The sequence below is a fragment of the Canis aureus genome, chromosome 14 (genome assembly GCF_053574225.1).
Source record: "Canis aureus isolate CA01 chromosome 14, VMU_Caureus_v.1.0, whole genome shotgun sequence".
NCBI lineage: Eukaryota > Metazoa > Chordata > Mammalia > Carnivora > Canidae > Canis > Canis aureus.
In genome coordinates, this window is record NC_135624.1 from 36,864,779 (window position 1) to 36,891,584 (window position 26,806).

At 47.3% G+C, this 26,806-nt stretch overlaps 1 protein-coding gene across 7 annotated transcripts in view; it reads right to left on the reverse strand.

Moving 5' to 3' along the window:
* COL22A1 (collagen type XXII alpha 1 chain) overlaps positions 1–26,806 on the reverse strand; it is a 260,407-nt gene that overhangs the window by 29,168 nt on the left and 204,433 nt on the right. For all 7 annotated transcript variants that reach the window (XM_077847369.1, XM_077847367.1, XM_077847366.1 and 4 more), the window contains 6 exons: positions 21,306–21,359; positions 19,520–19,573; positions 15,250–15,303; positions 11,819–11,872; positions 7,126–7,179; positions 2,569–2,622 (listed from right to left, as the gene is read on the reverse strand). In XM_077847369.1, coding sequence (XP_077703495.1) covers positions 2,569–2,622; positions 7,126–7,179; positions 11,819–11,872; positions 15,250–15,303; positions 19,520–19,573; positions 21,306–21,359 — 324 coding nt within the window. The remainder of the gene's footprint in view (positions 1–2,568; positions 2,623–7,125; positions 7,180–11,818; positions 11,873–15,249; positions 15,304–19,519; positions 19,574–21,305; positions 21,360–26,806) is intronic.

Below are 26,806 nucleotides of genomic sequence, written 5' to 3' on the forward strand. Positions count from 1 at the left end.
CTCAGCTCAAGGAAGCAGCAGTTTGTGGCCAAATCGGGCCTTCCAGGGCCAAGGCCAAATAGGTCCTGGCTGACAGCATCAGGCTCTTCTCTGGCTGATGGCACCAGGCTCTTCTCTGACCTTATCCCCTGATTTCATGTTCTGGTTCCAAAAAGCAGATGGAAACCCTGCTGGGGACAAGATCACCTCAAGGCCTGGCCATCCAAAAACAGAGACAACCCAGCGGCCTCTTTTACGTGGTGGTTATTACCCTGGAGGTGTGTCTCTACCTCTCTGCCTCTCCCAACTTGGGGAATAAGAAAGTGTGACTTTGCCTGCCTCTGGGAGGGGGGCTCGGGGATGCCTCCCAAGCAGCAGGTGCTATGGTGACAAGTGCATGCTCTCTGATGTCAGGAGATGCAGGGGATGAAGGAGGTCAGGAGCCGGGCCAGGCGGGTTTCACACCCCGGCTAAGTGCCTGCATTTCACCTCCCATCGCCCCAACGCCCAAGCCTCGGTGCCTCAGCTGTAACCGGGGAGATGCCCCCTTCTGTTGGGCTACAGTGAGGATGAGATGAGATGCTGCCCCAGATCTGGGCCTGTCACTGGGTGAGCAGCCTGGAGGTATCAGCGGCCAGCAGAGAAGGAGGAGGGGGATGAAAAGGGAGTCAGCTCAGATTGGATCCCAGATTCCAACACCTTGGAGAAGTCAGCTCTCCCCTTGGAGGCCTACCATCTAGTCTGGGAAGAATAAAGTACCTGCCAGGCATAGCTTTGCAGAGTTAATCTATAGGAAGGGGCCCCGGTGCCAGTAAGGCTGACTTTGGAGCCAGGTCTGGAATAGAACCACAGCTCCCCACGTTGTAGCTATGGGTCTTAGATGCTTTCCTTCTCTTCACTGGGACTCAGTTTCCACATCTGAGGATAGACCTACTTCTGCAGAGTTGCCGGCAGCATTGAATAAGAGATCGTGCTCTCCGCTGTTCAAAACGGGCCAGGTTTCTTTCCCTGGAGAGAGATGGGGTCTACCTAGTTCCCAGCATCTTCCTTAAAGACACTAGAATCTCAGATCCAGCCAGCTCAGAGCCAGGACGCTGGTGTGCTCTCCTCCTATATAATCACGGACACATGTACCAACTGGGAAGCCTCAGGCACTGTGCCAGGCACTCGGCTGGGGATGGTACGTGTTCCATTTCTCCTTTAATGCATACCACCGCCCTACAGAAGTGGGAGATATCTTGATCCCCACTTCATGGAAGAAGAAATAGACCTTCAGAAAGGTCCCCTGATAAAAGTTAACAAGTGATCAAGGGAAAGCTGAACCCACATTTGTCTATCTCCAAGCACATGTGTTTCTTCAAAGCTTCGATGTGGGTCTTCTTTCACCTGCTTGGGTCTCTAACCTCTGCCCCTACACTGAGGTAGGATTCCTTGCAAGATTCAACCAAGAAATGGGTCTTGCCTCCACATGGATCCCAGCAAATGGATCCCCTTGGCTAAACGAAGACTCTCTCCTCCAATTAAAAAAAAAAAAAAATCACTAATTCTGTGTTTTAATTCCACCACAGGAGGTAGTACTCCCCATTCCTAGATTTGCCCTCCTACCACAATCAGGTGAAAAGCGAGGAGATTAAGGAAAAAGGAAATTGATTTTTTGTGTTTCAGGTCTTTCTTACTGAATGCTTAGCCAGGTGAGTTAGTGATTTTAACAGAAAAATACATTCAGGGAATAGAAGCGGCACTTTCATCTCCCACATTTTGCCAGGTAAGTAGATTTTAGAATTGTCATAAAAGAATATAAAGAATATATATAAAGAATATAAAAATATAAAGAATATATATATTTCTAAAAACAAATCTATGGAATTGTGTAAACAACTCTGAAATTATGCAGAAGTAAAGCATTTAGAGAACACTGTCCAACAGCCCCAAAATACAGGGTTCATTTTTATAGAAAAATGAGCTATGTATACTGGGTTGGCAGCTGATTATAGATTGATATATAAATATAAATGTCAGAATTCATACATAGAAAAAAAGTCAGAATTTATACAGACTGCATACATACACTCCTAAGATCTAGAAAGATACAGGAAAATGTTAACAGTTTTACCTCTATGTTGTAGAATCACAAGTAACTCTGTTCTATTCTCTAAAGCGTTCTTCTTCTTTTGTATTATTACCGTCATTGTCATTGTTATACAATGAGAATGGGTTACTTTTATAATTGGGAGAGAAAAACCTTTAGCCGTGGAAAAAAAATTTAAGATTCATTTTTCGATTCATTTTTAGGTTCTATCATCCAGAGAAAGCCCGTTAAAATTACAATAAATTGGTTAAGAACAAAGGAAACCTTAGAATAGCAACACGGCAACAGTGGTTGTGATTTTGAAAATACATTCTGTAGCTGCGCACATAAAGAACTGAATATATTACTTTGTAGAAGCACCAAAGCCTTGGAAGAGAGGAACTTCTGGAAATCCAGGGTGCGGTGGGCTCATGAGCCACATAGCGGAAGGCTGCCTTGCACTACAGACAATGTGCAGACACACGTGTGCACACACATACACACATGGCATTGGCACTTACAGGCGGGCCTCGGGCTCCCTCCAGTCCTGGCAGACCTGGCTCTCCCATTTTGCCCTGAGAGCAAAGAAAAAGAGAAGAGTTTGGGGACGTGGTTATAAGGATCTTCCCTCTCGGCCACCCGGGCTTCCTGCACAGCGTCACACTTCCAGCAGCCAGGTGCTGACCCCTGCCAACCGTCTCTGCTGGCATTGTGCTCCATTTCAGTGCACACGAATCACCCCCGTGCACCCAGGCTACTGTGCTCTTCGTTTCCTCGGACTGTGCTGCTGACACAGGTTGGTCTCTGAGGCCAACGTTACCAGCGGCCCCTTGTCGTCCTTGGAGGCGTTTTGGTCTGGATGCAGAATTCTTCAGGCCTCCTAGTTACAGAAGACTCCATACTCATTCACAAAACCACCTGGAGGCAGCAGCCATCCACTACTGCACGTTACGTCAGGGGACACCAAGTTCCGAGAAGTTAGCACTTCCCCGAGGTAATGAATGGCACAGGCAGACGGAATCCCAGCTGCGTGCACCCCCCCCACCAAAGGATGCCCTTCTTCCCCAGCAGGTGCCTCGGACATGGAGGGGTTGCCATTTGTACCCCTCCTTTCCCTAGCCCAGCTTCTCTTAACTGCAAGAAGTTATGGGGACACTTGGGCTATACAAACTCCTCACCACTGGCGTCCTGGCACCGCCTTGGACAGAACCAGCCACAAATAACAGCCGGTACGACACTGGTGCAGAACCCAGGTGATGTGGTCGGGGGGAAGGGATGGGTGGAGGAGTAGGGAGGGGGTGAAAGGGCCTGTATGACCCATGGGGACGGGGAAGCACCTGGCCCCAATGTCACTGTGACAGCAGAACAAATGTCACCCCAATTTCTGCTCCTTATCACAGCTTGTAAACCCTTCAGATCAGATGGGGCACACAAGCGGGGTAGGAAAGGGAATGAGGCATCCTTGCATTTGGAGGCGAAATCCCAGAGAAGAAGGAGGGTAAGGCATGAAGCTCAAGCTTCCAGGTCTGTGTGTTTGGTCCAAGCCCAGCTGTGTGGTCTCCAGTGTCACCTGCCTTCCCTGGATCTGTTCTCAGCTGCACACTCAGCCCAGTCCCCCTCATAGGGCTCTGTGACCGAGGGTACACGGCCCAGCCTGGCTCCCTCATCTGCCACTGCCACGTGGCACTGTCATCGCTGGTCCAAGTCACCAGCAGGAAAATGGTGATGCCCAGCAGCTCTCCAGGGGTTCCACACACCAGACATAGAATGAGAGCCTCACATGATGCATCAGTGAGTCCATACCACAACCCCTGTAGGGAGGCACCATGGTTCTCCATCGGGCAATACACTGAGGCATGGAGAGGTTGAGTGATCTGCTCACAGTCACTCTGTGGGGTTCTAAGGCAGGTTTTTGGCTTCTGAGTCCTTCTACATCATCCTACACTATAATTATTGCTCAAATGCCTCCTAATAAAGATTGCACATCAGGCGACTCAAAATGCTGCCTATGTGTCTACATATCTATCTACCCAGGCATCCATCCATCATCTGCCCACCTACCCACCTATGTACTGTGTCCCTAACATACAGGAACTTGAAAGACTATGCCAATGGGGCACCTGGGTGGCTCAGTGGATGAGTGTCTGCCTTCCACTCAGGTCGTGATCCTGGGATACTGGGATCGAATCCCACATCAGGCTCCCCTCGAGAAACCTGCTTCTCCCTCTCTGCCTATGTCTCTGCCTCTCTCTGTGTGTGTCTCTCACGAATAAATAAATACAATCCCAAGAAAAAGAAGGAAAGAAAGAAAGACTATGCCAACATGAAGACGGACTACTACTACCTATAGTGAATGCTGCTTCCCAACACATCCCCTTGGCTCCCTGAAGTGGGTATCTGTCACCTCCTCACAGTTCCTGCCCTAGCACCGAGTGGCCTTCGGGGGGTGGGGGTGGAGGGCTTGCCATTGAGGTGTGGAGGGCAATGTGAAAGTTAATGCCTTCCAGAGCAATCTTCAGTTTAAAAAGTCTTCAAGTATCTGGATGAATGAACAGCCTGGCAGGGGTAGGAGCAGGACTGCAAGTGTGCTCCTCACAAATTCCCAGAGGGTCTCCAGTGACCTTTGTGGACCCTGGAACTCCCCAGGTGGGAGCTGCTGGGCCATCTCTTCTAGCAGGGCACCCTGCCTCCTCAAGTACTGACCTACCTGCCGCATACCCAGAACAGACCTGGTCTCATACAGCTCTATGCCTGAGGCCTGACACAGGTCTACCTGGAGGAGGTGATCCAGAAATAGACCGAATGAAGACCAAGGGCCTCAGTCATCCTGTACAATAAACAACAGCTCTCAGAATAGCATGCCTGCAGAAAAGCTGATTTCTGGTTCTGTAGTGCTGAACTCTGGGGTCAGCCTCTGGGGCATGAGTCCTAGAAGCTTCATTTACCATCTCTGTGACCTTGGCCAGCCTACTTAACCTCTCTGTGCGTTTCCTCATCTGGAGCCATAGGACACCATGCCCCATAGGGATTATCTGGAGATTACAGCAGAAAAGGTAACAAAGCATCAGTACCTCAGCCCTAAGTGGGCACACGGGGGCGATATCCATCCTCTCTTCCCTCCCACGTTCTCACCCCGCTAACTGCCATGTGCCCACCATGGGCCGCTCTGCTGGGCCTCAGCCCCCAGTGGCTTGGCAGGAGCCTTTGACTTTGCTCGCTGCTATAAGAGGCTTCTTTTCCTCTCAGCAGTGTGCTCTGGTTTCGGCATCTGGCAAGCAGTGAAAAATGTTAAAGAAGGTGCTTCCGGCAAATTGCACAAGATGCAGAATGAGTCATAATAGATTATGACCAAACAAATTACATGGAACATAAACCTCACTGTAGAAACTTCTACTTTTATTTTATCCCACTTCGTGGATCTACGGGCTCTGCAGGTCTGACCTCACCAGGAGTGATGGCCAGGGCACCCGGCTGGGGGGTGGAGGGTGGGGGTGGGAGAAGTAAGTCACTGAAATAATTAACAGTCAGGTGAGCCTCATGCCTTCCACCAGTTTCTCACCTCATTTGGTTCTGCAGCAACTCCGGTGAGTTGCTACTATTACTCTCGTTCTATTGAATAAAACGTCTCAGAGACGCTTCCTAACCCACCTCAGGCCCCGGAGCCGGTCTGGAGCAGAGTCATTACCTAGAGCCAGTGTCTTCTCCCGCCTGTGGTTGTAATGTTGGCACAACGTATTTCAATTCATTTTAAACTTAATTTTATCAGCAAGCAATGCATACACACTGCTCCACAATAAAATAACACACTACGGAGCGTATGTTTGCCTTTGCGCCCCTGTGCATCTTCCGTCCAGAATCACCCTATCGTGGATGGTGACTACGTTTAGTGGGGTTTTTGGAGTCCTCCGGATTGCCATTGTGTAAACACTAGAAAACACATAGGCCGCTTTTATACAGAATGGGGCAGACTAAGCACACTGCTCTGCACCTTTTTTTTTTTTTAAGATGTTATTTATTTATTCGTGAGAGACCCAGAGAGAGAGGCAGACACACAGGCAGAGGGAGAAGCAGGCTTCTTGCAGGGAGCCTGATGCAGAACTCGATCCCAGGACCCTGGGATCACACCCTGAGCCGAAGGCAGATGCTCAACCACTGAGCCACCCAGGTGCGTCTACTTTTGCTTTTTTACTTAACAATACATCTTGGAGGAGTTTCATGTGGGCGTCCGGAGGGCATCGTCCTCCTTCCTCAGGGCTGCTTAGTATGCTACTGAGCGCGCCCGTCACTGACTAGTCTCCTCCTGGTGAGCGCCTGGAGAGCCAGGTCTTGAAGACCAGGCGCCACCTTCCAGCTTCCCCTCTAGACTGAGGCTCTAAAGGGACCTGGGGAGATGAATGCACTGTCACCGCGGGCCCTGACCCACAGGTGAGAGCAGGGGCCAGGTGTGGAAGGATGATGATGAGGTCACAGACATGAGTGTGCAGGGCTTTCTGCACACCTCCAGCCTGCAGCCACTGGGAGAGAGACTTGCCCGTGAGTTCTTGGCCTGCCTCACTGTGTGTCCGGGGCAGGTGACATTAAAGAAAAAGAAAAAAAACAAAAAAACAAAAACCCTATAACTCGATGCCAGAGTTGAAGAAAGGGTGAGCTGTTATCGCCTGGAGCCAGTGGGAGAGGCTGAGGGCTTCCGTGGGGATAACAGGCTTTCAGACAGCCAGTTTCTACTCCAGCCTGGGCTCACCTGCCTCGGCCCCCCTCCAACATCAATGGGATGGAGGCTGCACGGGGCAGTAAGAAAAAAAAAAAAAGCAGAGGATGAGCAGAAGCCTTGGGCTCAGGTTCACATTCTGTCACTGGCCCATCTTGTGACTTTGCGCCCATCCCTTCACCTCCCTGAGACTCAGTTTCCTCAGCTGTATAATGGGGGCAGCAGTGTCTACCCTGCACGGTTGTCAGGAGAAGCAAACGAAGCAACCCTTACTGCACCCAAGTCAAATTAGCTCCTCGACACGGAGCAGCCGATACTGGGAAATTACTGATTTGGCCTGTAAAGCGGTAAGAAATGGGGAGTCCCTTACCGGCTCGCCGGGGGGACCTGGTTTTCCATCTCTGCCCTCTTTGCCTTCTTCTCCCTGCAAGAGAAATCACATAAATGGTCATCTGTGGTCAAAGGTGCTGGGAGGGGAGACATGGTCCTGCTGGTGCAGGCGCCTAGGGCACGGCCTAATGGCCACGGGGGCATCTCAACAGACGAGCTGGTTTGGCTTCCTGGTTCCTTCCCAGCACCACAGCTCTGGCTCGGATCTCTGGTCCGCAGGGCCTGGCCCGGAGCACAAAAGCAACTAATTGCAACGGCATCATTATTAGCGCTATTGACCTCAAAAAGCCCTGTACGGGACGTTTCCTGAAGTCAAACTTAGGACAGCAGCACCTCCCAGCTGGGCCTCCCGGCTTGAACACAGCGGTGAGGAGGTAAGGACACAGGTAAGGACGGAGACCGTGAGGACCCCGGACGCAGGAGAGCACAGAGCCCAGCTCCTGGAACACACGGGGGCTCAGCAAATGACCCCAAGGACTATGCGTGGGTTACAGAACGGCCATGAACACTTGGCTTTTCTTTGCGTGAACTCTAGCCGTGATGCCCTTGCCGGAGCACCCCCACCCCCCCGCTCTAAGGAGGGCACCACAAGCCTCACGTTAACCCCAGACAACATCATTCTTCAGGAGTCTCTGCAGATGGGAAAATAATTCTGTACAACAACCATGGCATCACAGAGACTTTGGTTCCAATCCTGGGCCACCTGGACTGTGTGGGGTCTGGGGAAAGAAAAGCCGCAAGGCAGCAGGGCAGAGGAGAAACTGAGTCACAGCAGGCAAGTTCTGAACCCTGCCTGAAGCGCTAGGCATATGATCTGGGGCAAGTTACTGGTATTCTCAGCTCCTCGGTGCCCTTCTCCTAAGAAGACCTGCCTTGCAGGGTCACCAGGCAGCTCCTGGATGCTTCTGCTGCAAGGCTGAACAAACCAGGCATCGATAAATGGCACCAGCAATGGGCCCCTCCTGCTGCTGGAGGCGTTCATGGAACCATGCGTGACTCCTCATCAGTGCCTTCAACATCAGTGGCTTGGCACTGCTGGGAAGCCACAGGAATCTGGGTTTACTGGCCATGCAGGCTGCTGGCTCAATGCTCACTGGCATCCGTAACTCTTCTTGGACGCTGCTGCTGGCATAGCCACATTAACCAGATAAACCTTCAGGGCTGCTGAGGAGGCCAGGCTATACTGATTCTCTTTTGTAAATCTTTTTTTTTTTTTTTTTTTTTTTCTGCAAAGAAGGGAGAGAGAGTGGGCTGGACGACAGGCAGAGAGAGAGACAGAATCCTAAGCAGGCTCCACGCCCAGTACAGAGACCCACATAGGGCTCGATCCCACAGCCCTGAGATCGTGACCTGAGCTGAAATCAAGACTCAGATGCTCAACCTACTGAGCCACCCAGCTGCCCCTATGCTATCTAATCCTTTTTTCAGTTAAGAGGTTGACTCTAGAAACCACTTGTCCTTCTGCATGCAGAAAGCTGTGGGAGGCGGTCAAGAGACCCATGCACAGAAGACAAAGCCAATGCCACAGGATGAGTGGGGGCAAGAGGAGACCTGCAAACTGTGGTTGGAGGCTGGCAGGAGACCCCAGGACTCCCAGGGCAGATGCATGATCCCTGGGAGTGGCATGCTCACCATGGGGGGACATGCAAAGGTGGGCTGAGGGTGGCCTATCGGACTGTGTGAGAAGGAAATGTGGCTTTGCAACATCAGTGCAAGAAATAAGCACTGCCCCCAGCTGACGGGGCTGCTGACAGCCCTTGAACATCTCAGGACCTGCTTCTAAACCTTCAGTAAATTACAGGGACACTCTCACCTCCTGCAGGCAGAGGAATTTAAAGGGTCTTTCTGGTACAGAGCGCGGCACACGGCTGGTGCTCAATAGATGGTGAGGCGTGTTGTTATACTTCGTGGAAGCTCATGCTGGTGCTCAGTGAGCGTCAGCAACTTTGCACCGTGTCCCTCACAGCCCCTGCCAGATGTGGAAGCCATGTCTCAACATTTAACATTTCTTACAGCCAGTTCCTATAAGTAAATACATCCATGTCTTTTATGTGTTGCTCTTTCTACCTGGACTGCCTTCTTCCTCACCTCATCTTTCTTTGCCTAGACTATTTGACCTTGAACACCACCTTGAGTGTCACCTCCCCAGACATCCCTCCAGGTCCAGGATGGGTGTCCATCCCTGGGCTCTGTGGCCCCTGCGTCCCCCTCTCCTATCGTGCATCATGCTTTGTGTCAATGGTTTCTTCCTTTTCTCTTTGGCTTCTCCTGGAGACTGGGGGTTGCATACCAATGGGGATGAGGGCTGGGTCCCTCTGGTACCTTGAATGCTGGCCTAGATCAACCCTGATATTCGGGTTTTAGGGTCCAGTTCCAGCTCTGCACTTTGTCCCTACACAGCCTGAAATTCGGGTCCTCCAATTTAGGAAGTCCCTACTTGACGCTGTGCTGGGGAGGCATGGTGCAGGTGGAAATGAACAGTGTGTGTGGTTGCAGCCCCAGTGCTGTGATGGCTCAGTGCTCCTGGAGCACACAGCTCAGAGTCCTATCTAAGCCACTGGGGAGGCTTCAGGCACCTCCCAGAGACAATGGCATGCAGCCAGGACCTCAGGATGAACTGCCTGAGAGGCCCCGAGGCGAGGGGTACATACATGCATTGACGTGCAGAAAGCTTTTTGCACAGAGCCTGGCGCCAGCTGGTGAGCACCGTGCACATGAAAGCTGATGGTTTATATCCGGGCCGAGGGAGAGGAAGTGTTTCTGAGACAGGGATGACATGGAAGCAGCAAAAGGGGGTTCAAAGTGGCTGGAAGTGGGGGTGGCACCCTTTTCCTGTCCTCAGAGACAGGAAAGCGGGTCCATTCACGAGGCGTCAGTGGGACACAGGCCCAGGCTTTGCTCTTGCCTTAGCCACAGAATGGAGTCCGCCCTGGCAGGGGAGGAGGGGGTGGTGGGGTTGGAGGGACATTATTGACGAGAGGGTGTAGTAACACCTAAGGTCGGTCTCTCTTCTCCAGCACACTAGGGCTTTGGTGATAAGGCGTTGGCACAAAATCTTAGTTTCACCATTGCTAGGATTAAATCAGGCAATACTTCCCAGCTGCTGGGACAGGCTAGGCTATGGGGCTGAAGTGTAGACCAACAGGGATTTCACATCCTAGCACGTGTTGTAAGGTCTATGCACCCTGCACCCGTTACCTAACCTCGGGGTTGAGTGCCTGCAGGGAGCGCTACCCCGAGGAGGAAAGGCCTCCGATGGGGGCACTTATCAGATACTCCAGTAGGGAGAGCTCTCGCAGAGCAGTTCATTCAGCCACATGCTTCTTTAATTAATATTTGCTGAATGTTCACTGTGTATGGGAAGCAAAAGCCTGGTCTTCTAGAACCCACAGGCTAGAGCACAGCCCCATGGTTAGCAGGTACTCCTCTGTTATGTCCCCAGGACTAGCAAACTGTCTGCCCTAGGCTGGAGAAGGGGGAACCAGAGAAAACTTCCTGAAGGTGATGCCTGAGATGGGATGGGAAGGATCAAAGGCATCAACTGGTATAAGACGTGAAGAAGGGGCACTCTGGGTGGACAGAAATGCATATGCAAAAGCCCTGTGGTCTGGAGAGAAGAGGATGCAGGGTGTTCTAGGAACCAAAAGGAAGCCAGTGAGGCTGCAATAAAACACATCATCATGCAGGGCAGGGGTGAGGGGCTGCAGCCAGTGGAGGCCCCAGCAGCTGGCCTAGGCCAGACCAGGAGCCTCCCAGGGAATCACTCTCCGTGGAGAAGGTAGCACATGGCCTCTCTGGACCAGCCTAACACCCTGGAGAGCTCCACCTTACTGGGAAGTATATATATGTAATTTTTTAAAAGATTTCATTTATTTATTTATGAGAGACAGAGATACACACACACACACACACACACACACACACACACACACACAGACGCAGGCTGAGGGAGAAGCAGGCTCCATCCAGGGAGCCTGATGTGGGACTCGATCCCGTGACTCCAGGCTCACGCCCTGGGCCGAAGGCAGACGCTCAACCGCTGAGCCACCCAGGGATCCCCACTGGGAAATATATTGAATGTAAAATGTATTTGTAGAAAGTAATTTGGAGGTATGTATTAAGAACCTCAGACATTATTACACCTGGAAGTAAACCCCACCTTGGTGGGCCACCGTACAGAACACAGAGAAGCGCCATGCATGCAAAATAGCTTATTATAGTTTTCGTAAATAACTGTGCAATTTCTGAGGCAACAGAGGAGTGATCACGTATATGATGGTACATTTATTGGGTAGAGTGTAGGTAAAATTTAATGAGCGCATGAACATTTAACACCAGTGTGGGAAATAAATATTTATAATATCACAGGTGTGCACGCCTATGTGTGCGTAGTGCCGTCTTAAGTGTACACGTACGCGTACACGAGGTCCACACACAAGTCAACTATCCTTACAAGTCAACCACAGGACCTACTTGCATAAAAGAATGAGGTTAAGATGGACTCCATCAAAAACACATTTAGCTTTGGTTAGCGATTATCCTTCTCATTTTCTGCAGCACTGGAAACTCCCCTAGTGACCGTGCCTTGTGTTAACAGTGATGGAATATATTTTATTTGCTCGTTTTTACAGTGGAGAAACCCGTTTTTTTTGTTTTTTTTAAATGCCACTTACTGGGATTCCTGGTAATCCAAATGGGCCTTGGGGACCAGGAGGACCTTCTTTCCCCTAAAAGATGCAAAATACAAAAACACCGTTAAATCTCAGATTGGCTTTTCTGGAAGTAAACGATCTCACGTAGAATTGCCTTCACGGGCTGGAAGGGGTCTTTGGGGAGAAGCAATGGGTGCTTCTGCCTCTTGGCTTTGCAGGCACCGCCTCCTCTGGCCGCAGGGTGGGGTGCCCTGGGCAGAGCATAATCATGCAGGTGGGGGTGTGCAGACAGGGGCTCATTCTGGCGGTGTTACATAGACTTGAGGGGAATTTGAGATGGAAAATCCTGAAGGGAAGAAGATATTTGGGTTTTAGGTCCAGTTCCAGCTCTGCACTTTGTCCCTACACTGCCTGAAATTCGAGTCCTACCACGCAGCCCAAGCCCACAGCATCTGGGGGTGTTGTGCACCCGGGGCCCAATGCAAGTGAAAAGCTGACCAGGGGCTTCACAGATGCCCTATTACTACCATCCCCTTGTCTGGAGGTTCCCAAACTTTTTACCGCCAGCAGGGTCGCTTTTAGTATCTCTTTCCCCCACGAAATAGAGCTTGTGTTTTGAAAAACCGTGTTTAGCCCATCACATTAATTCACACTTCATTTCCCATTTCCTTCACCAAAGACACACATCACTGCCAACCACGGCTTCTAATCAGATGAGGTCATCGGTGCCATCGTGCCTATCCGGATGAGCATTCTTAGGTCATGTGCATCTCTGGCATATTTAAAGGCCCCGAGGACTTTATAAGCTCCTTCCACCGTTTCCTTCTGTGATAAAATGCTGATATCAGGTTCTACATTCTCATCTACATGCCCGACAAAGTGAGGTATTCTTATGGGCTGTGATGATAGCTTCTTGGAGGAAAAGCAAGAGGCAGAAATATTTTGACATTTAGTTCAGATTTATGCAGATTTTATACATTGTCATGTAAAAAGTGTCCAACAGGGGACCCAAAGCTCACTTCTTTTATGTAGTGCTACTTAATCTCAATAAAAATTCCACAATTGATTTTTATTTCCCTACCCGAAGAAAATGAAAAGATCTTAGGAACATGTCATAAAGAGAGACAAGAAACTTTTTCATGACCCCTGGGAACCAAAGAAGATTAGACCATGGTTTAGGTGTATTACTACTTTGTGAAGATCTTTTCTTGAAAGGATTAGTACTTTACAGAGTCGTGTTGAACGGTTAGTCTTAATTTTAAAACCCGGAATGCTACGGTTAAGCATTTGCACTGATAACAATTTGGCACAAGCCGCATCTCTGTAACGTGTAACGTGATGATCCAGGATATTTGAGATTGCCCAGACGCAGTGCCACCTGGACCAACACAAATTAACAACAGTAAAGCAAAAACCTTCCCTGCCCCCCATATCCCAGAACCTACAAACACACAACAAAGGGGATGATGTTTTTGGTCAACTTGGAACAAATACTCAGTCACCCATAGGGATTTTTTTTGTTTGTTTGTTTTGTTTTTTTTTTTACCCATAGGGATTTTTAAATATTGGTAACAGAGCTCCCTGGATTCCTTCCTGAATGTCTACTGTTCCAAAGACCCTGGGATTGAAGCCACTGGACAGCAAAGGGCAGCCCTTTGCTGTTTTTGCAAATAAAGGTTTATCAGAAGCCTCGTGTTGGTTGATCTCCTGCCTGTGGCTGACTCCACCTTACCACAGCAGGGCTGAATTTTTGCAACAGAGACCACAGAGCTCATGAGACATCTTCAGTTTAGAGGTTTTGTTTTTTGGAGTTTTTTTTTTTTTTTTTTTTTTTTTTGCTCCCTTCAGATGGGCTGAAGCACAAGGAGTCAGCACCCTCGTTCCTAAACCTGTTCTTATTGTACAAGTTGTGGTTTGCTATGGACAACTTGATTATTTATTAGGTAAGGAAAAAGAAAAAGAGTGATCTTTAAGTGAAGACTTTACAAATATTTTAAAAAGATGACTCACTATCCAGATAGCTGTTAACAGGACAGCTATAAAAGATCAGAAGAAAAAATATCCCAAGGATCCAGGATTTTACATTCAAATTGCTCCATGGGTGTTGTTATATTCTCAAACCAGCTTTAAGAAGGGCAACAAACAGTAAATGGTAAGATGTTCTTTTCACAAGAATAAGGACAAGAGGCTCCATTCCGAGGACCCAAAATCAAGGAAAGGACTTCATTCTACGTCAAAAAGATGGGCAAATGGTTTGTATGTTTCAATTCAAAATATAATGGAAATGTTTTCAGTTTGTAGATATCTTTTTTTCCCCCACACCATGTCCCATTTAGCTTGTCTTATTTCTTTTTTTAATGACCAAAGCTCATGAATTATGCTAAGAAAATCTGGAGTATATTCTGGTTTGATGTATACAGTGAAATAACAGGACCCCAGACAGCTTCGAGCACAGCCGTCGCTTGCCACAGGGTCCCACACGGTAGAACCAATGTCGTATTTAGTACAGTTTAATTCCGAGGTACAGAGTGATTCACCACCTCTGGGTTCTGCATCTTATTCTCCTTGGGCAAATAGTCCGTTTGTTTTTATCGGGGAGACCTTTTGAGGTCTGAGAACGGGTAAAAAGCTACCTGTGGTATGTTCTATATTCTATTCCTCCTGGGACTTGCAGGTGGATCTGCTTTGACAGGATTGGCCAGATGAGGAACAGAAGACCATCCGTGTGCCCATCGCCCTGACGCCCCTGCAGCCCCCACCCCGAACACCCCACGTCGTGGGCCAGTGTGGCCTAGCCGGAAGAACACCAGGTTGGGAGTTTCCAAATTGACTTCAATCCCAACTTGGAGACTAACTTCCTATGTGACTTTGGACTAGTGACCTAGTCCCACTGGACTCGTCCTCCTCCTCCCAGGAGGGGGAAGCTATCCTAATTGAGCCCTCAAGTGCTCTTGGCACTAGAGTTCAAACATGCCAGGGCAGGGCTGACCTGCCTGCTAGCCAGCTTGGACTGGGACACAGAGTCTGCTAGGCCTGTGACTCCTCTTTTTTACTTCTCTCTCCTCTTTAGGAATGGTTGGGTAATAGGGGCCACTCCTGCCCAACAGGCCTCCTGATGCATATTGTAGCATCAGTGTGGGTCAGCTCAAGCCTCTTCACTTCCCTAACCTGTTCAGAGGAGAACCACACTGACCTGGGCCCTATGTGAGCTGGCTGTAAACCAAATTCTGGAATCACAGACAGCCAGGTCATTCATCCAAACCTTTATTTTTGAGGCAAGAAACTGAGGTGCCAACAGAAAGCGACCCTTCCTGCAGTTTCCTTGCAAGACTGTGAATACTCAGGATGAGTGAGCCATGGAGGTAGGGAGGACCAGGGCAGGGCGGGCAAACACCTGGGTTGGGAAGCCCAAACACGGATTCAAGGCAGATCCCGTCCACTGAGGAACTTACCTGCGGCCCTTGGATCCCTGGAGGGCCAGCAGCTCCAGCAATTCCATCTGCTCCCTAAGGATGATAGAGCAGGGAGTCAGGTTGTTGTACATCTCAACATGATCGTTAGTGCCTTTTTGTGCATGAAGCAGCACATGGAAGGTGCATCCTGAGCCCCTTCCTGGCTGCTGGAACCCCAAGGACTCCAGAGGTGCTTCTTCCTTCCCCAGCAGACTGGGCCGGTCTCTGGGAACACAAAGATGCTGGGAGAACAGCACCCACATTGCAGGAGGGACCAGCACATTCACCAGCGAGTCAACCTTAAGATAATGGTGAACAGTCTCACCTCAGAGTGGACATTTTCAGCTAATATCAGGGAACGTTTTGGGACAGAGGTAAAAATGAACAACTGGATTTATCTTCCAGGTCAATAAGGAAGGCACTTGGTTGTGTCAACCCGGGGATAAGAAATGTATAGACGGATCCATGAATGAGGAGTTCTACACAAGTAAGTGCAGCAGGATGAGCCCAGCCCTGTCTCTGCCACCGGCTTTCTCCAGTGCTGCTCCCCCTGCCAGCAATCCAATACCCTGGGGCTCAGAGCGTACAGCCTGTCCTCATCCCCATCTCAGCTAAATGAGAAGTGTCTGCCTCCCAAACCCTACCCCAAGTCCTGCCCTTCCCAACTAACACCTTTATGCTTCTCCATCACCTATGATGCCATCCGTCTCCCTAATGTTTGTTGATTATTTGCTTTATTGGGAACTAAAACAGTGCCTTGGAGATAGTGGGAACTCATGATTTCTTGAATAAATGAATGAATGGAAAGCTGGGCTGGCTGGCTGGGGCAGAGATTATTGAGACTAATGAATACAGTGCTTCTTACTAGCTTTGGTCAAGTGGTATATATAAGATGTTTAACTTCAGTTTCGGTAAAAGGGTAGAAGTGATAGGATTGCCCAGGCTTTAAGGAAGTGAGGGGGCACTCCTTGCAGTGTGCTTAACCCAGAATAGAGGGTGTCAGTTGGGGTACACGCTCTCCCAGAGCCAGAGTTCCTGTCTCCATGTCCTAGTTCTCCACATTATTTTACTCCTCTGCATCTCTGTTCCCTTGTGCACTGGATAGAAAGAGAGGACCTAATTCTCTTGAGTTGTTGAGAGAATTGAGTAAATTCCTACATCTAATGAGTTATTCAGCTCTGGCACTCACTAAGGGCTCTTCCTAAAGGATTCTCTGATATCATAAGCACTGATAACAGTAGTGTGTCTGCTGGCCAGCCCAAGACCAGAAACACGGCAGATATGAACTAAGTATCGGAGGACAAATAAGTAAGCCCTCACAGTACCTTACTGATAATTTTCCAGCAGTCTTTAGGTTTTTTACACACACTTATCAAGTGCCTATGTCATAGCAAGCGCTGGTCAAGTTTTAGGGTTACAGAAATGGCTACAGTGTGAACCTTAAGGAAATTTGATATGGCTGCAGAACACAGGTCTTCTTTGCCATGTAAGATAAATTCCCAGGGACAAGATGCTGTCAGATCTGCCTCCACCTCTTCCACTAGGTGAGCAGCCACTAAATGTTCATGAAATGAAGGGATGTTGTCACCTAATGCTCCTGCTTCCCTGGCTGGCCTGCTGCTGGAAACTTACACATCTCATTCAAACCTAGCAGAACACTGGAGTTTCTACTGGATTCTACTATATAATTTTGTTACTCCCCACCCCCAGGACCCGATAACCCTGGAAGCTAGCTAAGTTGGAATTAGATTCTATCCATGCAGGAGGTTGGCAACAGGGTAAGTGTTTTATCTGAAAGAAGGATGCCAACTGAGCACTAGGAAATAAACTTTGAAGTAAAAATAGCAAAGGAGCCTTATCTGCTTGGTATCTATATCCCTGGTTACAGGGTCTGGCTCAGAACCACTCAAAGAAACAATGCATACATGACCAGGAGGGTTTCCTGCTCATGAGTTGCTTCTGCATAACTGGTCACTGAACCCAAATGGGCAGGTGACCAACATCTGCTCCCAAGGACAGTGGGCCGCGAGGCATGGCACGAAGCAGAAGCTCAGGAAACATCAACTGAATGAAGTGAACACATTGATCAGTTGGAGGGGGAGAAGCTGCCCTCATTATGACTCTTCCTGAATCCCAAAATCATTAACTAGCATGAGAACCAGGAGCCATTTCCTACAGTCATCATACAGTCTAAAAAGCAACTTCCAATGAGAGAAGAGCGTGATTTCATTTGCACTGGAGACATGTTCTAGGCTTTGGAACTACCAGCGTGGGGCAGGGATGGGGTTTTAACTCAACACTCACTTTGGGAGTCCCTCAGCTATTAGGTTGCATGAAGAGACTAAAGTCATTGTGATATGAAAACAGTATTAATAAAATTATTTCCTTCTCAAATGGTCCTCCTTAACTCATGCTAATGTCTCTCCCCATGACCCATCACATCGCCATCTTGATCAGTTTCTCTTCATGACCCATCACATCATCATCTTGATCAGTTTCTCTTGTGCCTGATTGTCAGCTGCCACAAAATCCATTAGTATATGCAAATACGATGCAAAGGAATTTCCTATGAGAAATTATTCCTTTAAGGAAAATGCAGAATTTTGTGAACCTGCATGGTAACAAACTGACTCATTCCCTAGCCAAGGCTGTTCGCGATCCTACTCATGCAACAGTGAGGCCTGAAGTCTGAGAACCTGAAAAGGATGCTAACAGTACAGACACTGGCTGGGAAGGAGGGAGGTGGGAAATAAGCTGAGGATCTGAGATTTGAGGTAAGCTCTCCAATAAACTGGGAAAGCTTTAATACTTTCGGAGTTAATTTACTTTTTATGACTTTGCTGTAAAAGTTGGTTGTACAGTGAAAGATACAGTTTTGTGCTCCTGTATGATTTTATTGAAGAAAATACATTTAAAAGGACCTAATTTATTCTAAGAATTAACATACTTACAATTAGAAGTCATTTAGAGTTGTTAAAAAGAAGACTGAGCAAAATTAATGTCATGCATTTCAACCTCATGATCCTAACTGAGCCTCTGCTTCTCTATTATGTCAGGTCGGTCCCTATTTGAAGTGTGTTTCCTTGAGTTGTCCTTGTTTTTGTATTCAAAATAAAAAATTTATTTGTTTAGATTTTATTGCAGACTGCAGATATTGAGACAAAGCTGGAACATCTAGCTTTTTTAAAATTTAAAATCAATTAATTAACATATACTGTTATCATTAGTTTCAGAGGGAGAGTCCAGTGATTCATCAGTTGCATAAAACACCCAGTGCTCTTCCCATCATGTGCCCTCCTATATGCCCATTCTCTAGTTACCCCATCCCACCCTCCACCCACCTCCCCTCCAGTGACCCTCTGTTTGCTTCCTATGATTAGGAGTCTCTTATGGTTTGTCCCTTCACTTGTCTTTTAGCCATTACTAGTGATCCTCTTTCTGCAAGGCCTGGGGGGCCAGGACTCCTGGAGAACACACAGGAAGTCCCAGGGGACTGGTCCTGGGCTTGGTGAGGATCCTCCTCTGTGCTGCCTGTTACCGTGGCTACTCTGGGTGGATACTGCAGTGGACTCTGAGCACGGGGGCAACAAGACAAATCTGTGGGCAGTTTAGACCAAAGGGAGACGAGTTTTCTAGGAAGAGAGAATCAGTCTGTGCCAGAGATACAGCTACTATAAGAGCAAGGAGAAGATTTTCTCAGGGGGCCCAATGGGGACAAATAGGATGATATAAATGGTATCTGTAGCTTTATTGATAACAAGTACCTTAGAGCATAATGAATAAATAGCTGAAGGTGGTAATAATGAACAATAATAATTTTGGTTATTACTATTGTAATTAATTGTAGAAAATCCAGGAAAATCTGTGCCTTTAGAGACATCGTGAATTGCAGAGCCTCTTGCCATGGGATAGGATCCTGTGGAAGATGGGAAGTTGCTTCTACATTTCTTACTTAAGATCCTAACCTTGCAATGACCTCAGGCTCCCCACCATCCAAGATAGATAGAAATTCATAATGCATCAAGCCTGCCTGTCCCTGCCAACGCACCCCTGATCCCAACAACATTCTAACTACACTGCCCAATGGTACTATCTGCTTGAGCCACTTGAGCCTTGACCCCAAATGCCTTTGGGACCTGCAACTTCTGTTCGGCTCTGGACACATTCAGGGGTCATCCTGTCCTTAAAGTAAGAGGCATATCCAGGGTGATCCCATCTCTAGTGAGTATGAAAATGTCAAAAGAGGAAGGGATTCAAAATCATCACTTACCCGTGGCCCAGGGTTCCCTGGGGGCCCCATGAAACCAGGAACTCCAGGATGGCCCTAGGGAAACACAAGAGGCAATTCTTTGAAGTGACTCATAAGAAGCTTTCCACTTTGGCAACAACTGAATTTCAGACAACCATCCAGAATCTGACTTCTAACTCCAGTAACAATTTTGGATAAAGGCATTGTCAACAAAAAGACTTTCTTAAAAAAATTATATATATATATTATATAATATTATAATTAATAATATAATTATATATAATATAATAGTTATATAATAATATTATATAATAATTATATATATATAATTTTTGGTGTTTCCATAGGTTGAGAATGTATCTAACAATATTTACAAAAACAATTCTACCCTGAAAGTGGATTTACTTCAACATGATGTGAGGTAAGATGGTGTGAGGAAGTAGCTGAGGACATAAAGAAAAACAGAAAACAGAAGTGTCCGTAATGGCTGCAAGATCCCATGGCTGGGTGATAGGTATTAAGCTGGGGGGAGGGGGATGTCCTTTTATTATGTTTTCTAATTATTGTGTAGGCTTGAAATATCCCATAATAAGAATCTGAAAGAAATAAATGCATATGCATACACAACATATGCCCACAATGGAAACTGTTTGGGTTACGGAATTAACGGCGTCCCTACCATAACAGGTTTGCAGTTACTTCAAGAAAGATCTTTGTGTCTCCATGCAGAGAGGAGTCCATGTGTATCACAGCATGAGCTCAGCAAGCTAGAGGGTATTTTGCATCTAACATTTAGTTTTCTTAAGGCAGTGTTTTATAAAAGCAAACACATCATCATGGAAGAGAATTCCCTGACCTCCGCCTCTATCTCCTGCCACCAGGAAACACAAGCTGTCACAGTCAGGATAGAGTGCACTAGTCTTGAGAATTCGCTGTTGCAAGAACAATCCAAACACATTTTGTTTCTCTAAATACAGATGGAATTTTAGCTGAGTATGTCATGTAGACCTTGACTCACTGCCTCTGAGAACTTTCTCACCTGCTTCACCCTCATGGAGCAGAAAGCCCCGTGAGGTCAGGGATTTGCCCATTACTCACTCTGCATCTCAGGGCCTGGTGCCACGCCTGGCACGCAGCTGGTTATAAGGCGGACCGATGGGAGATGCACAGAGGAGTGATGGGTGGAGAGTAGGTAGGGGACAGAAGAGGAAAAGGCAAGAGTGACAGCAGCAAAGTAGGAACCAGTTTAAATGGCAGAAAGGCTGCTGGAGGCTGGAGAGCTAGACTGTAGAATCAACTAGTAGTGCTGGATAAAAGATGATAGGGATGCTATGTTCGAACCCACAGAAAGAGGGGCATGTTGTCACAGGTGCTATCTTACAAAGCATTTGGAAAAGCAGTCCAGCAGGTCAGGCTTGGCCCTGAGCAGAGGGGACACCTGTAGAGCATTTCAACTAGCACCGTGAGTTTACTGTAGGTGCTTGAGGAGTGATGGGAGGGCAGGAGGGAAGACAAGGCATTGTGTAATGGATGACCACCATTTCAGTGAACTAGAAGCTCTCAGGGTAAAAGAGTCCAGCAAAACACAACAGAACGAAGCCAGAAAAGGCAGGCTGTTCAGATAATTGGGGAAGGGGAATGTGACAGTGAACTAGAGGAATCAAGATGGAAACCATGAAAGTGTGGTTAAAAAAAGTCCTACGGCAGGCCAAGAAGATGCAAGCGGTGACATCGGAAATGGCAGAATGAAATTCATTGACGAGAAACAGTGATGCCTCTTCAAGTTCATCATAAAGTAAATTCTTACCTGGTCACCTTTCTGTCCAATTTCACCATCTGCACCACGCTCCCCTTTACTTCCCTTGGGAAAAAAAAAAAAAAGAAACTTACTGGAAATTTTGGTAGAATTACATTGCAAAAGAAAAAAGTTTGCATGCATTCATTCAGCTATGTATTCATTTATTCATCCATTTACTCTTTCTTCATCAAGCTCTCATCAAGGCTGAACTGCAGGCAAGACATGCCATCCATAGAGAGAAGCAAGGGGGTCTGGCTGAGGAGCTGCTGATGGAATGGCTTAATGGTTTGTGGAGTGCTGATGGGAGTCAGTGGAAATGGAAATGGGGAGGCAGGCAGTGCCTACCTCGCTGAGAAACCTGGATGTTTACCCCTTGAACCTGGATTGAGCTGTGGGCCTTGGAAACCGTGAGAAAGATGTATGACTACTCCAGTTTCAGAAGGGCTCCCTGGCTACAGTGTGGGGTGGGCTGGAAGGCCCAGGATGTAGAGAGAGGGGCAGTCAGGAGGAAACTGGGATGTTAAGGTGTGGGAGGAAAAGGAGCAGAATCAGCACGGTGTCTGGTGTGGAGTGGGGAAGAGGGAGAAGTGAAGATAGTGGACAGGACAGCACTGCCCAGCAGCCTGAGGAAGAAGACTGCATCCATACATATGCTCCTCGCTCCCTCCCTCACTAGCTGTGCAGCCTTGAGTGGGTCTCTTAAACTCTGAATTGTAGGACTTCTTGTTTATCTACAAAATAGAGAAAATAATGATTGCCTACCCTGAGAAATGTTGGGAGAATAAAATCAGACATAGCACAGAGCTCAGGACGTAGCAAGAGTTCAGTAAATATTAGTTATAACTTTATTGTAAATTATTTTGTATTTGAACCTTGGCTTTGTCATCACTAACTCTGTCGTTGGGCAACCTACTTCAATTCTGTCTCCTTGCTTCTAAAATGAGAATAATAGGGGCACCTGGGTGGCTCAGAGGTTGAGAATCTACCTTCAGTTCAAGGCGTGATCCTGGGGTCTGGGATTGAGTCCTGCATTGGGCTCCTTGCAAGGAGCCTGCTTCTCCCTCTGCCTATGTCTGCCTCTCTCTCTCTCTCTGTCTCTCATGAATAAATAAATAAAATCTTAAAAAATAAAAAATAAATAAAATGAGAATAATAAAAACAGTACCTTTGTCATAGGACTATTGTGAGCATTAAACAATGTAAAATCTACAAAGTACATAAGCTAGTAATGAGTTCATTGTTGGCTATCATCCTTCTCATCACCATCATGACCATCATCATCACCACCATCATGACCATCATCATGACCATCATGACAATCATCGTCACCACCATCACCTCCATCATCACCATCACCATCATCACCATTATCATCGTCACCACCATTATCATCATGATCACTACTGTCACATTACCATCATCACTGTCACTATCACCATCATCACCATCACTGCCATCGTCATTGGTGCCATTATTGTGGCTAAGACACTCACGATATGCACCCTACCAAAAATATTTTTCACAGACTAACCTTGAAAGTAACATTCAAAAGTTCCAATCTCTCTTAACTGTCACCTATTTTGGCTCTGCATTTTACTGTGGCAACAAATGTATTTCAGTAAAACGTTATTAAACAAAAACATGTCAGTTCCTTTAAAAGAATGCATTATGCAGTCAAATAAGTCTTTCACAGTAAGTCAATCTTGGCTCTGGTTCCAGGCCTGTCATCTCTTGTTTTTGCATCCTTGAGCAGATCATGTCCCCTCTTTGCTCTGGATTTATTCATCTAGCAAATGAAGGATGCAGGGGGTAGGTCAATCTAGGAGGTTCATCCAGACGTGGAGACCCACAATTCACCCACTGAAACCCGGGGTCTGGCCCTCTTCCCATCCACCCTATTGTGCCATAACAGCCGTCCACTGGTGATCTGACTACTTATAACGCACCCTGGTCACCTCCCTGAACTGTGTTGGGGGTCTTAGGTGAACTAATATCCGTAAAATACCAAAGGCCAGTGTGCAGAGGAGGAGGAAAAAAAAAAGGTTCAGAGGGGAAAGCATTTGTTCCGACATTTTTACATGTAATTATTTCTACTGCTTTTCAATCTATAAAGCCAGCATACTGTCTGCAGGCCGTATTATAATCTCAATGAAAAGAAGTGACATAGAATAGCACACTGCTTCTCTGACATTTAGGACAATTGCCTTAAAAGTAAATGGTTTCTTTTCAAATCCCAGTCCTCAGTCGGGGCTTAGGGTGGTTTCAACCTTCAATTCCCAGCAGTGAAAATGTCAGCAGCTCAGGGATCTCCACAGTTGTCCTGTCTCCTTCTCTGCTGCAGCTAAGGATCAAAGCAAACACAGCCACCCCCAACCCTGACTCACTTCCTTCCAGAAGAGAAGACTGACATTTACCAAGCCTCTACTCCTCTGGGCATGCTGCCGGGCCTTTCCACATGAGATCCCATTCCGTCTATTTCTTTGTCTATATCCTGAGCTGATGCAAAAAAATATTTAACATGTCTGTGTTATTTAATCAGCCCATAAGACTACTCTGTGTGTGTGTGTGTGGGGGGGGGTGCTGATGACCAGACTGTAAAGACTTGGAAGACCAGAGAGGCTAAGCCATTCACCTGAGGTCACACAGCTAATAAAAAGCAAGATTTGGACTCTAATCCAGATCTATCTGTATTCAAACTGCCTGTCCCCGCCCAAGTTACCTTTCTGGCTATTTTCCTAGGCATAATGCCTTGTCCCACTGGTTTTATAATGTCAAGAGCATAGCAGTTACATGTAGCCTGACCATGCTCCAGGAAACTTTCTAAGCACTGGAGCTAAAACAATCAACACAACAACATCCCTGCCCACCTGGAGTTTGTATTTTAGGGAGATTACCAGGTCATTACTTTGCTAGCTCAATTCTCTTAGATGATGTTTTCTCAGGGCCATGGTCAGGGCTTAAATCTCCCCTCCATGAAAAGAAAGGAAGAGATTCTCCACCACCAACCACCCCCCCCGCCCCCCCACCTTTAACTTAGAGCATTTACTTTAGAAAACTTGTCACTGCTGGTTCTCTCTCTCTCTCTCTCTCTCTCTCTGAAATGTATGTAAATCCTTTTAAAAGCTAAGTAAGTGTTGCTGGATCCAGGATTCGGAAAAGTCTTTCTCAAGGAGATGGCAACCGTCCCTTTGAAATGTAATCCATCCTCAAGGAAGAGAGCACCCCCAATCCCCTAGTCTCTGGAGAAAGGGAGCCTAATTACAAAGCAGGGCCCTTTGCTCCAAGCTGTAGAACTACTTCCTGACATAAAGAGAGGAGCTCATTTTTTTCCTTTCTGTGAAACTAATGAACTAATAACACAGATGACCGAACCCCTACTTTCTAGGACAACTTAGGATGAACATGTCTGGTGAATGGTGCTATTGAGTCCTCCTACTCGAGGACCAGTTATTGCACCTCTTGAGGACTTGTAGGCAGGTGTAGCTATCTGGCTACGGAAGAGTGAGAGTTCTGTCTGTAGTCTCTCATCAGATGGCCTATGATGCGCATAGCACTCTGGCTTAAGGCTGACTCAATAATACAACTGTTTTCCTACTCTTCCACTTTCCTAGAGAGAGAGCTTTTCCTGGGCTGGGAGAAGATTTTGTTTAATTATATTTCCTTAATACCATAGTGAGCTAAGTGCACAATGTAACAATTACTTAGAGGCTATGTTCATACCAGGGGCTGCTCGAAGGATATCGGTTTCTGTGAATCCACCAAAAAGGCAGTTCTCTTAAGAGGTTTGCAAACTGTTGAGGGCAGGGCCTAAACCTTCTCAGATCAATAAGTCTCTGCTACTAGCAGAATGGGCTTTGTCCCTGAATTTTTATGTGCTGTTTCACTGCCTAGAAAACCATCCCCCAGGGGCATCTGGCCAATCCCTGCCTCACCTTTCAATGCAACTAAAATTCTACCTCTTTCAGGTGGCCTTCACAGGTGACTCCTTGCCCCATGGTGTTATTTTTCTTAAAGCTATTTACTCTTCCTCTGATGGTTTGCTATAACCTCTATTCATTCAAACAGAGAAACAATTATGAGGACCACTTGCAGTTAGAGATACCCAATGTTTCTTTGTACCCAGCTGGTACCACGCCTGGTGCTCTGTAAATGTTTCATTGTTTGATCCTCATATCTCTTTTTGAGATAGACCACATGGCTCTCCTTTTACAAATGAGGGACCCAAGGTTCAGAGAAGTCAAATACACTGCCCAAGTCCTATAATTAGTAAGGGAAATTCACTTGGCTACTAAGCAGCAGAGCCAGATGGGGAACCGCTCACTGACCTCCAGAGCCCAGTCTGTGCGCACCAATCTTAACCCCCACCCCCACCCCCAGGCTGACTTTTGTATGAATCACCAGCTTGTAGATCCTTCTTCTTCCAACACAACATCAGGCCCTGGAAAGCATGGCCCATATCTGACCTACCTCTACACCTTCTGACTCAGAAAAGAGCTTTGAAGGGGATGATTAGTAAGAATCTTCCGGGATTGAAGTGGCTCTGGGTGAGAGACTTCAGCTCCTGAACAGCATAGACCAAATGACACTGGGATGGATACCTTCTGGGCAAGAAGGGATTCCAGGGCCTCTTCTGGCAGTTCTAAAAGTAGCAGAGGAGGTCTTATCTCTGGCCCTCAGAAATGTCCAGAACCTCCAAGTGGGGGCTTCTGCTCATCTTGTGTCTCCAGTCCCTACAGCTCCCATTACCTGGCTGGTGGGCACATGAATGGGAAGAAACCCAAATGCTTTTCACAGAGGACAGAATAATCAGCATTTCCTACTGGAAGGAGGTTTTACACTGGACTCTGGAGAAAAGCACGTTCCTAGGGTCATCACTCTGATTATCATCTTGTTCCTTCTTTCTTCTCTGCATGGATCATAATCATAACAGTAGCCACTATCTCCAGACCCCATCCCTGAAAGTCAGCATTTTATGCAGTGTGAAAGCTCTAGAATGAAACTGTGATTGATCATGGCATTAACCTCCCCCGACCCAGCCAGCAGTCAGAGCAGCTGCAAATCTGCACGATAAATTTTGGGGAAGCTGATCTCCCAGATGCAGGGTCACAACTGCAAACAAACAAACAAACAAACAAACAAACAAAAAAAGCCCTTGGAGATGCACATGACCAGTGAACACCCGGGGCTCCTGGCTACGAAAGAACCAGAACAATAATCAGGAATGCTCAGCCTCTGGTAAATGGTAGCATTTTCACTGTACAAATTCATCTTCATGTCCGCAGGACTAGCTGAGATCTCGTTTGATAAGCGAGGTTCAACAGAGAGAAAATGAAACAGTTCTCTTGTCTGTTTTCTGGAGGGTGGTATGCGAGGAATAAAGAGCACAGAGGCTGACTTGGGTTTGAAGGCCCCGAGTCCTGGAGATATTTAACTCGGATTCATTTCCCCAACCGTAGGTGGTGGTCCTGGGAAGCCTCCACCTCTGGGAGCTGTCCTTGGTGCTGGCCCTA